This window comes from Polypterus senegalus, chromosome 2 (genome assembly GCF_016835505.1).
Source record: "Polypterus senegalus isolate Bchr_013 chromosome 2, ASM1683550v1, whole genome shotgun sequence".
NCBI classification, from domain to species: Eukaryota; Metazoa; Chordata; class Cladistia; order Polypteriformes; family Polypteridae; genus Polypterus; species Polypterus senegalus.
Window position 1 is genome coordinate 281,595,421 of NC_053155.1, and position 14,259 is coordinate 281,609,679.

Genomic DNA, 14,259 nt, shown 5'->3' on the forward strand with positions numbered 1-14,259 from the left:
TTTTTTAATTTTCTAAAACAGATTTTCTTGTAGCAGTATTAGAAAGCCCACCGATACCATGTTCGCACTCTCAATACTGTTCTCACTTATTATCTGTCAGCATACTCCCTTGCCATTCTCAGAAACAGCTCTTTTGACAGACAGACATTCTACTTCCATGCTCTCTTCAAAACAGAATAAATACTTTTAGGCACCACTCTGATAGTTTACATAGCAAAAGCAAACTGTCTATTACAACCAGCAGGCATATAAAAAATAAACACATTAATATGCACAGAATGAGCCAGTGAGTCACCAAAAATATTAGAAACAACAAGGACGCTAAATAGGAAAGCAGCAAATGGCATTAAAAAGGAAGCAGATTATAATGGCCTTACATCTGTTAAGAGTTAGATTAATTTCTAATTTTTGGCGTAGTTCTTGTCAAACCCTGGCCACCGGACCTTACTTATTCGATGTTAATTAATGTTGATTTATGTTTATTTTTTTATTGTGTCTTCTATTTTTCTATTCATTTTGTAAAGCACTTTGACCTACATTTTTTTTGTATGAATATGTGCTATATAAATAAATGCTGATTGATTGATTGATTGACCTTTTCAGATTTATTTTACATTTTGGATCATGCAGATTCCAATTCTGTTTTTTTTTTTTCTTTAACTGAATTTCTTTAATTTGGTTGAATTATTTTGGCACCCTCTCAATGCAATTTCGTATTTCACAGGTGGCACAATTATGTGGAGCATTTAACTAATTTAATTGTTGCAAAGCAAGTATTTACTACAATTTATAATTCTAATTTTTGACTTGAAGACTGTGTGTTTGACTACCTGATTACAAATCTTTGCTTGTTGGCAAAGAATGATTTCTGCCTAACTCTTTCTGACAGAACAACATCTTACTCAAAATACCCTGCATTGCCTAATTTAAACTCAGCCTACCTTGGTACCTGTCTGCATTAACTGACCTGTAAAAAACTGCAATAATCAGGATAAAAGTATATGTAATAATAACAATTCAAATCAAGGGTTTATATAACTGAACCATTAGGATCACCACAAAATTTGAAAGTGTGTTTAGCAGGGCACTGATTCAAAAACAAAGTTTCATTTTAATGAGGGAAATTTTGATAAGATGCAACAAAGTTTTAAAAAAGATAAACTGGGAAAATCATTTAAGTATGGAGTCATTCAAGAGGAGCATATTTAAAAGCATTCGTCATACAATGCAGGACAAGATCATCCTGAAATTCATGAACAGTAAGAAATGAAAGTGAACTCCATGATGTTTAACTATGGAGCTAAAAGAGAAGTTTGAAAGAAAAAAAGGCATTTTAGGCAAACAGTTTTAGTGCTAACCATTGAGCTTATGAGAGAACGAAAGACCCAGTTAGAATTAATATTAGAAAAGCTAAAAGGTGTTGTAATTGAAATAATATGGAAAGATGGCTTAAAGAGTTTCTTTCAGTATTTTAGTAGTTAAGGAACAAACAAAGTGAAGTTAAAGGGAATCAGGAACAGTAAGCACCAACTAAAATATGCAGACAATGAAATAGTAAATGATCTGATCTTGCATTATTCTAAAGTTAACACATGTAAAGAAGTTGATACTGTAAATGACCTCCAGTAAATTAGACTATCGAGGAGGTACTTATTCATTTGGAAATGGTAGTAGAAGTAGTACTGTTTGGAGTACATAGGCCGAAAACTAATACATTCCTTGGACCACAAAACATTTATTCTAGAGTTCTTAAAGTGCATTGTGAGAGCATGTATAAAAACACTGATGCTTATTAAAAAAAGCATTGCATACAGGAAAGTCCTAAGATTTGAAAGCTAAATGTCTCTTTTTTACATCTACATAACTGAGAAGAGACCTAAGCCCAGAAAAATGCTTACAAAAGTGATCACAAGGAACCTTGTGGGAGCAACACCACTTTAAAATGCTGTACTTAAACTGGTCTTAGACTAGATTCTAATTATATGCTGTGAACGCTGGCCCCGGCACAGACAGACGGACAGCATATTTTCACCACACACCATTTATTTATATACACTATGTACAAGTTCGTGCTCACGTGCACCCCCAGTGCCTTCTTGCACCGATTTCCCCAAAGTCCAGGCCCACAGTCTCTTGTGCCTTCCTGGCCGCCTCCAGTCCTTCCTTTCGCTCAGTCCACTTCCTCCCGACTTCCACCAATCACTGGAGGGAGGCGGCCCCTTATATTATGCCCCCGGATGAGCCCCAGGTGCTTCCGGCATCTGCTCCTTAGCCACGCCCCAGCGTGGCGGAAGTGTCGGCTGTCTTCCTGGCAGCTCTCCGGGCGCCACATAAAGTCTTCCCCCCAGCACTTCCTGGTGTGGCGGAAGTGCCGGGCTCCCGGGATAATTAGGCACTGGGGCGCCGCCTGGCGGTGGCCACGGGTCCCTACAGGGCTGGGCTTCCATGCCCTGTACCCGAGGCCCCCTGCCTAACCAGGACGGACGCCCCCACTCTGTCTGGAGGAGGCACTCGCCCATCCTCTGGTCCTCCAAGGCATCCCGGCCGGGCTCCAGCCCCAGCCAAGGACAGTACGGGATAGACCGGCATCGGGGCGCCGCCTGGCGGTGACCACGGGCCCCTACAGGGCTGGGCTTCCATGCCCTTGACCCGTGGTCCCCAACAGAACCAGGACGGACGCCCCCTCGCGGTCTGGAGGAGGCACAAGCCCTCCTCACGTCCTCCAAGCGTCCGGCCGGCGACTGCACGGGATAAACCGGCATCGGAGCGCCGCCTGGCGGTGACCACGGGCCCCTACAGGGCTGGGCTTCCAAGCCCTCGACCCGTGGTCCCCAACAGAACCAGGACGGACGCCCCCTCGCGGTCTGGAGGAGGCACAAGCCCTCCTCTCATCCTCCTGGGCGTCCCGGCCGGGGCTGGGACCACAATGCATATTCACCATACTTTTATCAAGCCTACATACTGTATAATGGACCTAAAATGAGTGACTTTAGACACCAAGGTGTGTGGCTGCCATCAGTCAGACATGAATAGGGGCCTGCACTGACTCACTTGCTGTGGACAGTAGTTTGGCTATCTGCTGACAGGTTTATGTTATTTCCTGTCAGGTTTGTAAGAAACTGAATGACTCTCAAGCAATACGTTGCACCACAAAGAAGTTTGAAGATTCTGAAAAAACACAGAAAAATCAAATAATCAAATGTCTGGAACACAAATTTCTGCAATATTTACTTTTTGGTTGTTAAATCTGATTTATAGTTCTCTGGGGTTTCTACAGGCATCCTTAACAAACTACATATGTAATGATGGCCTGGAATTAACAAGTCTTTTCATAAACATGGACATTTTCTGAAACAAGTACTGTACATCAGATAATACAGTGGCTCTGAAGTACAATGCGTAAAAACAAAGTAAATCATGTAAAAACAAATAAGAAAACACACAAACAAACTGAAAACACAAATACAAATCAGAAAACGCAAAAACAAATTGAATATACAAAGGCAAATCAGAATATGCAAAAACAAATTGGAAATGCAAAAAAAAAATGGAATGAGCAAAAACAAACTGAATACGCAAAAGCAAATGACAAAACACAAGAACAAGTCAGAAACCGCAAAAAAAAAATTGAATGCCCAAAAACAAATGTGAAAATGCAAAAATTGGAAAAGCAAAAACAAATCAGAAAATGCAAACGCAAATTAAATGCACAAAATCAAATTGAATACGCAACAACAAATCCCAATACACAAAAACACATGATAAAACGCAAAAACAAATTGAAAACGCAAAAACAAATCAGAAATTACAAATGCAAATGGAGCAGCACACAAACAAAATGAAGACTGTGCAAACAAATTGAGAAGAATGAAAACAAAAAGAACAGCGCATAACCCCAATGGAGGTGGAAAACAGTGAAAACTGAAGTTCGTCACAATTTAATCCCAGCTTTTCAACGAGTGGTGTGGTGAAAGAGAGAACTTTAAAACGTGAAAGACTTCTCATCATTTTTAGGTATTTTACATACGTTAGCAGAAAAGATTACATTTGCATAACTTCGAGCACTCTTCAGGCTGTTTTTAGAGTATTACAAACATATTTCAGTATTTAAATTTAGAAGCTACAGTGGTGTGAAAAACTATTTGCCCCCTTCCTGATTTCTTATTCTTTTGCATGTTTGTCACACAAAATGTTTCTGATCATCAAACACATTTAACCATTAGTCAAATATAACACAAGTAAACACAAAATGCAGTTTTTAAAATGATGGTTTTATTATTTAGGGAGAAAAAATCCAAACCTACATGGCCCTGTGTGAAAAGTAATTGCTCCCTGAACCTAATAACTGGTTGGGCCACCCTTAGCAGCAATAACTGCAATCAAGCGTTTGCGATAACTTGCAATGAGTCTTTTACAGCGCTCTGGAGGAATTTTGGCCCACTCATCTTTGCAGAATTGTTGTAATTCAGCTTTATTTGAGGGTTTTCTAGCATGAACCGCCTTTTTAAGGTCATGCCATAACATCTCAATTGGATTCAGGTCAGGACTTTGACTAGGCCACTCCAAAGTCTTCATTTTGTTTTTCTTCAGCCATTCAGAGGTGGATTTGCTGGTGTGTTTTGGGTTATTGTCCTGTTGCAGCACCCAAGATCGCTTCAGCTTGAGTTGACGAACAGATGGCCGGGCATTCTCCTTCAGGATTTTTTGGTAGACAGTAGAATTCATGGTTCCATCTATCACAGCAAGCCTTCCAGGTCCTGAAGCAGCAAAACAACCCCAGATCATCACACTACCACCACCATATTTTACTGTTGGTATGATGTTCTTTTCTGAAATGCTGTGTTCCTTTTACGCCAGATGTAACGGGACATTTGCCTTCCAAAAAGTTCAACTTTTGTCTCATCAGTCCACAAGGTATTTTCCCAAAATCTTGGCAATCATTGAGATGTTTCTTAGCAAAATTGAGACGAGCCCTAATTTTCTTTTGCTTAACAGTGGTTTGCGTCTTGGAAATCTGCCATGCAGGCCGTTTTGCCCAGTATCTTTCTTATGGTGGAGTCGTGAACACTGACCTTAATTGAGGCAAGTGAGGCCTGCAGTTCTTTAGATGTTGTCCTGGGGTCTTTTGTGACCTCTTGGATGAGTCGTCTCTGCGCTCTTGGGATAATTTTGGTCGGCCGGCCACTCCTGGGAAGGTTCACCACTGTTCCATGTTTTTGCCATTTGTGGATAATGGCTCTCACTGTGGTTTGCTGGAGTCCCAATGCTTTAGAAATGGCTTGATAACCTTTACCTGACTGATAGATCTCAATTACTTCTGTTCTCATTTGTTCCTGAATTTCTTTGGATCTTGGCATGATGTCTAGCTTTTGAGGTGCTTTTGGTCTACTTCTCTGTGTCAGGCAGCTCCTATTTAAGTGATTTCTTGATTGAAACAGGTGTGGCAGTAATCAGGCCTGGGGGTGGCTATGGAAATTGAACTCAGGTGTGATACACCACAGTTAGGTTATTTTTTAACAAGGGGCAATTACTTTTTCACACAGGGCCATGTAGGTTTGGACTTTTTTTCTCCCTAAATAATAAAAACCATCATTTAAAAACGGCATTTTGTGTTTACTTGTGCTATATTTGACTAATGGTTAAATGTGTTTGATGACCAGAAACATTTTGTGTGACAAACATGCAAAAGAATAAGAAATCAGGAAGGGGGCAAATAGTTTTTCACACCACTGTATAACTTCATGGTGACAGCACATGTTGATAAACGTTTGACTGGCCATTTTTTTTTATTACATTACGCTAGTGACATGTTATTTAACATGAGCAATGTAGCCTTTGTATGACAAGTTGTATTCCTACTATTATCTTTTTTTCACATCGACACCAGTGTAGTATTAGGTGTCAACCTAAAATGTTTTGTAATGACTCAGGGGTGGAATCAGCCGCTTTGCTGCCCATTTGAATTTGTTGTTTCTGATTTGTTTTTGTGTTGTCTCATATGTTTTTGTGTATTGTGATTTGTTGTTGCGTATTCAATTTGCTTTTGTGTATTCAATTAGTTTTTGTGTTTTCCAATTAGTTTTTTCAGTTTCTGATTTGTTTTTGTGTTTTCTGATTTGTGTTTCCAATTTGTTTGTGTGTTTTCTTATTTGGTTTTGCATGATTTGTTGTTTTTGCGCATTGCATTTCAGAGTCACAGTATTGAAAAACAACTTCACGTTCAAAATGTAGTCCTTTTCTGATATCCGTGATTATGCTTTTGTTCCACAAACCAGTTGATGTTATCCAGTAAAATCTATTCTGTCTTCTCCTGTGTGGGAGATGATACTAGAATATGAAAATTCAAATTATAAACTGTCATTCTTAACTGGAGAATGAATAAATACTGATTTACTGTATTGTATATGGTCTTATAAAGCTTTATTTTGAAATGTGCACAACTTCTGCATTTAGTACTGCATGACTAGTACTTCACTTATTTTTATCAGCTTGAATAAGAATTCCAATCTATTCATAACAAATTGCAAAAAAATGATCACTTAAAGTGTTGAAACTATCACAGTTTTCTCAGTTTTGTTTCTTGTCACCATAAACTTTCCAGTGTAAGGCTGTAGCACAATAATGCAGAGACATTCATTTACTTGTTAAAAGTTATGAATCTATATCGCCCTGGTATGGGGAAGTGTCAGTGAGTATACTGCAAAATGGAACAATACCCTCAGCAAGGTTTTAAACTCACGCCAAATTTTAAAATTAGTATTATTGCTAGCAAAACATACTTGACTATCTATTGCTTATACAATGCTTTTCCTAAGGTTCTATCTGTCTATCTGTCTATCTATCACTCATATAGTGTTGTCATTTCTTTCTCTGTCTATTTCACTTAACCTTAAGACATCTGTCACAATTAATATAATGTTATTTGTTTAAATTGTGTTTTGGGATTTTTTGGGTAAGGAAGATGAAAGTTTTAAGGTAAAGCTTCGATACACACTAATCACAGCACCAGAGAATGGCAAGGTATCACATGTTGATTAGCACATGCAAGTAAGAATTTCACTATTCTCTGTACGAGTGACTATAATTTAATAAAACTAGAAACCTATAATCCTTTTGTCTTCATTTAAACTGACTTGCCTTTTAAGATCTAGGTACACTACATTTTAATTTAAAAATTACGACATTCGTCTCTGTTTTCGCTATTCATCTACAAGGCCTGACGTTATTCAGGTTCCAAAACTAACAACTTCCAAAACAAATTCTTTCGTAAATGCAGCACCAGCATTGTGGTGTAGACAGGTGAAAACAGCTTTCTGAAAACAGTACTCTAATTGCACTCTGGTTGGTTAGTGCTTACAGTATTTCAGGTTGCTTCCCTGATTGGATTCTGTTCATTACAACATCTCATTCACTGATTGGTCATCTTTCACAAAAGAAAAACATATTCCAACATAGCAGGCCTAAAATAGTTGCATTCCATGGCACTTGTTATGCTACCTGCCAGAATCTACAGTTTGAATATTGCACACATGCGCAAGAGGCAAATAATCTACTGGGCAATGGCATTACCATTGTAGTGAAAAATTTCAGGCTCCATAAAAATCAGATTGTAAATAACTCAGTTGACATCCTCTTACCAATGTTTACTTACTTAAACTTAACTAGGGGGCTTTGCCCGCTATTCTCTGTGTTTGGTTAATCGGATATATAATTTTAATTTTTTTTTTTCTTTGTAATTGTTTCAATTTCATTATTTGCACTGTTACTTTAAAGCTTCATTAAAAACAATATTTTTTGGAGACACATTGTGACAATGCAACGTATAACTGCCCGTGAGTGAATATTGTTTGTTTCTCTAATAAATAATCCAACTTTTTCTAATGTTTGTCCCTGTGATTTATTGATTTTCATAGCAAAAGCTATTCTCACAGTAAACTGTAAACATTTTAATACGAATGGCATATCACAATCTCTTTTGGTATGTAATGTTATTCAAGGAATATATTCATTGCTTTTCTTTTTGCCTATTAAAATTTGCATCGCTTCTCCGTGATCATAAATATACACCTGACTGAAATGTGTATTCTTTGAAATTCAACTTGTCGTTGCTTTAACTGTTCCAGGACCACAGATTCTCATAGCGTATGGTCTATTATTGTGTAAATCCACGTTTTGTGCATAGGAATGATGCGAATGTGAAAAGACTCTACTCTTTGCCTTTTACTTCTGACCTCGATTTGTCCTGCTCTTTTTTCAATTACACCTGGTTCTGATGGTTAATCACCTTTTGTTTTGCGCTAATGCGATCTTTTCTCTCTTTTTTTTGATACTGACTGACATGATAAAGTGTCACAACAGTTTTACTTGAACAATCGCTGACTTCGTAACCCCAAACACAACTTTCTAGCACCCTCTCCAATCCCTCATCCTCCGCGTCTCGCCCCCCATTACCGCATCAATCAACACCCCGCTATCAATCTTCTGTGCTGTACTCCACCCTCCCTCAATCGGACCGAACAGTCACTTAAAACCAAAAAGGCCTAAACCTGGCTCGGACGCTACAATACTTTAGAATTTTACTGGTTTCATAATCTATCTGCCTTATTTTCTCTCCAACGCCTTTGGGTGTCTATTTTCTCCATATTGTCCTTAAACGCTTTATATGTGTTGAGAGCACAGGATGTGTGTGCACTGCGTGCTTTTACACGACTGGCTGTTTTTTGATGCATGTGCTCTTGTATGATATCTGTTGTAAGTAGGGCGTGTCTTGCAAATATCTCATGTTCCACGTCCCCGCGAGATGGCCCTGGGACAATCCCTTGGCACCAAGCCTCATGTTTACGGTCCCCGCAAAACGCCCCGTGGCAAGTGTCTTTTGTCTTACGGGTCTTTTAAATGTCTTCTGAGAGAAGATCACGTATCGTAGCCTTGCTTTTGCATTCCAAGATTTCTTTTTATAATAGAGAGATCAGTTCAGTAAGGAGAAACAAAATTAATAACAAGGCCCTTAACAACATAGATTGGTTTAGAATGTAGCCAAGCTCACAATATTACAAGATAGAGACACAAATGCACAATGCAATAAAGCAAAGATATAGACACATGTACATATTTATTTTCTCTATTGAGTTAGTTCAAGAAATGTATCACAGTACAAGATGGACTGCAATTGCTGTGGACCACTTACAACCAATCATCTAATGCTCTTGCAAATGAACATAAAGTTGATCTTTTTTTTTTTTAATGGTTGCTTTAACTTTTGCGGTGTTACTTTTAGCTGTAATCAGAATATTAACACAATACGGGGTCAATGTGCTGTGGCTCTTTAAATAATTTCTGTCTTTTTCTACGCTGTGTCCTGGTCAGAACACACAAAGGGTTCTGATATTCAAGGGCCAAAGAATTTTTCAGCACTTCAAGGATTTTCTGCCCAATACATGCAGTAAAACATCTGCATCATGTTTTCTACTTGTTTTAGAGTGGAAAGCGATATTTTTGTAAATCACATGAAAAAGCTAATATGGATGGAGATCATTTTCATTTAAAAATGCTGTTTTCAAATGAAAACATAGCGGTGTGGAGGTAAAGTTGAGATCCTTTCTTTGTTTCTTTTTTTCTTGACAGACAGCCAAACAATAATGATATGCAAAAACAGATGACCAGATAATCAAATTGGCACATATCAGTCCATCATACAGCATCTGTTTCAATAATTTATAAGGAATGAAAAATATGAAGGTCTGAGCAATATTGATCTGCTCTGATCAACAAAACACAAGGATGGTGCTATAAGAAAAAAAGAAAAATCAATAATTTTGAAAATGTCAAGTGTAGCAGAATGGGAGCAATAACAAGCCATCATTAAATAATGGGTCTCATTAACAGGAAAAATTGACTCCTGGGTAATAAATCTTTTGGAACGAACATTGTGGTGCTCTGAGTAACTAAGTTTGAGACCTTTGCTGGTCATTTGTTGGCTGACTTTGTATTCAGTATTGTTGGTCTAGCCAACACATAAGGAAGAAATAAACAATTAAGGGTCTTGGCCATAAAAAAGCAAGACAACTGAAATTATGGCAAAAGAAGTTTGTCGTTTTAGTGGTTTGATTAGGTGACTAATAGAGAAAGTGGCTGGAACAAAAACTTGCAGCCACTCCTGCCCTCCAGAATCCAAGTCTGACAACACCAGCAGTACAGGTACAGTTTCAGATCTGAGCTTAGTTTAGCTGATTTAGGTTTTAACTCCCCTGACCTTTAACTGGAATAACTGGTTTCAGTAATGGATATACTATATGAATAAATGATTTTCAGGACATAAAAATATTTATTTTACTATTATAACTCGTGTCTGATGGTTGTTATTTATTTATTTACCTAGCTACCTACCTTTCTATTTATTTATGTATTTATTGAGCTTCTGTAAAAAGGACTGAGGACAAATATATATGTATCGATCTATATATTAATCATCACTCAATCATAGAAAACCTTTCCTATCTATCTATCTGTCTCAATATAGAGTAAAAAGCTATATGAGACACTAATAAAGGTAACATGATATAGCATTAAGCCTGCATATCCAGCAATACTGAGCTGTGCATGAAGAAAGTTGTCTGATTCAATGGGCCAAATTTTGTGCTGTGAATTTTTTATAATAATATTATTTCTACATATTTCTACATATAGTTACTGTTACAGTTACTGAATTACTATTCTTACAACTGCTTTTATTTTTATGTGCCAGCACTTATAACTTTTTACTAACCAAAGTTCTTAATTTATCTGTTGGTTACAGAATAAAAGCCTTTACATTTTATAGAAATTTGATTGTCAATATGCAAGTTCATTTATACTGAAAACCATTTCAAAGTGCTTTACAAATACAGAGTACATAGTTGTTAATCTTTTTTTAAATGTATTTACTTTTAACAGCTGAGTCATGGTTAGACATTAAACTAACAACCTTGTGGCTTTAAAGTCCAATGTATTAGTCACTAAGTAACAGTGCAAGGCTACAAAATACAGCAGTAGATATGCTGGAGACAAACCAACAAAAACAAAATTTGCCAGATTAACCGAAATGTAAAAGTATTTTTATTACAATTATGGGTTATATATTTTTATATTAACAATAGATGCTTAAAAAATATACATTATATATATATATATATATATATATATATATATATATATAAAAAAACTGTGCCTACCGAGGTGATGCCGAGGACATGGTCTGAGATACCCTTGGAACTGAAAGGGGAGGACGCCTTGGAAGAGGGGGTGGTGCCTGAGGGTCCCTAGAAGCAACATAGCGTTTTGCTGGTAGTGGTGGAACAATTATCTCAACATGTTCCACCAAACACTGTTCATGAAGATGAAATTCTTCAGGTACTGGTGAAGGCACAAACTGCTTTGTGGGTTCCTGTTCCATATACGTGACTTTAACAGGGAGAGATTCTGGCCGTTTGACAGGTTCATTTGTCATTGTGGGAGTGGATGTAAACTTAATAGGTGGACGATTTGGGGTCACCCTTGGAGGTATAGGAGGGGGTAAACTGGTTTCATATAACTTGGGGGTCCCAGATTCCTGAGGTGGGTCTTCAGTTGAATGGATATTTTCAGAAGTGTTGCTAGGTTGAAGGCACCGGTATATATTCCTTGGCATTGGAACAGGCTTTTCACTCTGCGACTCTCCTCGAAATATCTTCTGAAGACTGGTTAAGATCCGTTTTTGGTGACCTGGAAGAACTACTCCAGCATTGTAAAGATTGTCATTGGTGAGTTCCTTGCAGTCAGAGACCAGTACATAGCCATATTTTTCAAAGGATTCAATATATTGGTCTAGATGCAACAATACAAGCCAGTCCGACACTGTGGAGAGAGAATCCACTGAGCTCATGGTGAAAATCTGGAGGACTGAATATATTCCTCAAATATATTTATCTTCCAGGCGCTTCATTCTAATACAGGATTTTCAGATCTAGGCAAAAAAAAATTAACACAATGTTAGACACACACAATTAGAATACATTTTTTATGTATTCACAACAAAATATTCAAACATATTTATTCAAACACAACATACTGTACATCCATCTTTCTAACTCACTTATCCTGGGTAGGGCTGCACTGTAGCTAGAGCCTATTCCAGCAATCATCAGACACAAGGCAGGAACAAAACCTGGGCAAGGCACCAGTCCATCACATGGTGGTCACACACAGACACACACGGGTCAGTTTAGCATTGCCAATTCACCTGCCCAGCATGTCTTTGGACTGTGGGAGAAAACCAGAGCACCTAGAGGAAACCCATTTGGACACTGGAAGAACATGGAATATCTACACACTCCTCCTTGTTGTGAAGCAGCAGTGCTGTCACTGTTTTACCCTCAAACACAACTTATAAAATAAAAAACAGAAAGTTTGAGCATTCTCAGTCAGCATTTATGATAACCTAAAATAATTCAATTCAGCTTAATTACAGTTCAATCCAATGTATCATTATCATACTGAACAGTACAATAAAAAGCATTTTCTGCCAACCCCTCTAGTTCTGAAACATGGAGTGACAATACAATATCTACTGTATATATATAAAGGAGAGTTGGGATCCGAGAGAGTGTGTTTGTGGAGGGATGGAGAGTTAAGGCAGGTGTCGGAGTCACGTGATCATCTCCCCTCCCATTCACGACATTTCATTCACTTCATTTCACTCCGAGCTGAGCTCGGCTGAGCTCCGCAGCTGACGCAGTCTTGCCGTTCTTTTTCCTTAATGTTTAGTCCTCATTCCTTTACTGATTTATATAAATAAGAGTTGGTATCCGAGAGACTGTGTTTGTGTGTTTGTGGAGGGATTGAGAATTAAGGCGGGTGGGGGAGTCACGTCATCATCTCCCCTCCCATTCACCTCATTTTATTAACTCCAATTCGCTCCGAGCTGACGCTGTCTTGCCGTTCTTTTTCCTTAGTGTTTAGTCCTTTCTCCTTTACTAATTTACTCTTTAGTACTCGTGGTACTTACACAGTCACTCATAAAAGGGGAGATGACTCCGTGCAAGAAATGGGTATTGAAACTACCTTGGAACACATGCAATCAACAAGGCCATTAAAAGGATCTCAAGAGAAGTCTTCTAGGTTGGAAAAAAAGCGCTTGCCTGCCAAAACCAGGGGATTAAACGAATCTCAACAAGAAACGACTTCTATGTTAGAAAAAAAAACGATTCGCTGCCAAAATCAAGCGGTTAAACGAATCTAAGACAGGATTTCTAGATCGGAAAAAGCAAGAACAGCTGCCCAAACCAGGCAGTTAAACGAATCTCAAGTGGATAGGACTTCTAGATTGGGAAAAGGACAATTGGCTGCCAAAACCAGGCGGTTAAAAGAATCTGAAAAAGACAGGACGTCTAGATTGGAAAAACCACGATCCACTGCCGAAACTAGCCGGTTAAACTTGCAGCGAGCGCGCCAGGTCTGCTAGTATAGTACAAAGCGGGAGTAGACAAAAGTAATTAGACAGGGAAATGACAGTTAAAAATAAATAAATAAATCTGTAACCATTGCAAATTGTAAATAAACACATAAATAAATCATTATTAGATATAAACTCATAACATATATTAGAGATTAGAATTAATAATACTGTAAAACTGATTTACTAGTGCAATAATGCAAGGGCATTCATAATGGATTCTCAGTCATAGGTCAATAGGAGTTAACAGCTAAATGCCTGTGAGTAAAAACTGCTCAAGCATCTGGTGTTACAGCATTGAATTCTATAATATTATATGCTGGGGATATTTAGGTGAGCTAAAACATTTTGGAATGTGTGGGGTATGTTACACTGATGAGTGTGTTTCTCTTATCAAAAAATATGGATGGAGTCATGGTTTCAGGGATGAACATGGCCTTTTTAACAACTCATTGCAAGGTAAAGTTGTCTACCCTTGGACAGCTGTCATACCAAGCTTTGATGTAAGCTTGTTATTATGCTCTGTCTTTCTATGGTACATCCATATTAAATGAGGAGGTACATCCATATTAAATGAGGAGGTACATCCATATTAAATGAGGATCTAGAATAGCAGACTGACTTTGTACAGCCCCCTCAAAATAAGAAGGTGTTGTTGAGCCTACTTTAGAAGGTAGGAAATGTTTATTGAGTATGAGAGGTCATCAGTGATGTCAAACCATATGAATAGAAAAAAGTCCTACTTTAAAATAACAACCTCCTTAATGCCAATAGGCACATGACCCCCTCCA

The 14,259-nt window shown here is 38.0% G+C and overlaps 1 protein-coding gene across 7 annotated transcripts in view; it reads right to left on the bottom strand.

Annotated features, from left to right (window-relative positions):
- The window catches only part of LOC120523933 (arf-GAP with Rho-GAP domain, ANK repeat and PH domain-containing protein 1), a 391,846-nt gene that overhangs the window by 248,006 nt on the left and 129,581 nt on the right, over positions 1–14,259 (bottom strand). For all 7 annotated transcript variants that reach the window (XM_039745649.1, XM_039745646.1, XM_039745647.1 and 4 more), the window contains one exon: positions 11,211–11,980. In XM_039745649.1, the coding sequence (XP_039601583.1) occupies positions 11,211–11,899 (689 nt within the window). In that variant the 5' untranslated portion in view covers positions 11,900–11,980. The remainder of the gene's footprint in view (positions 1–11,210; positions 11,981–14,259) is intronic.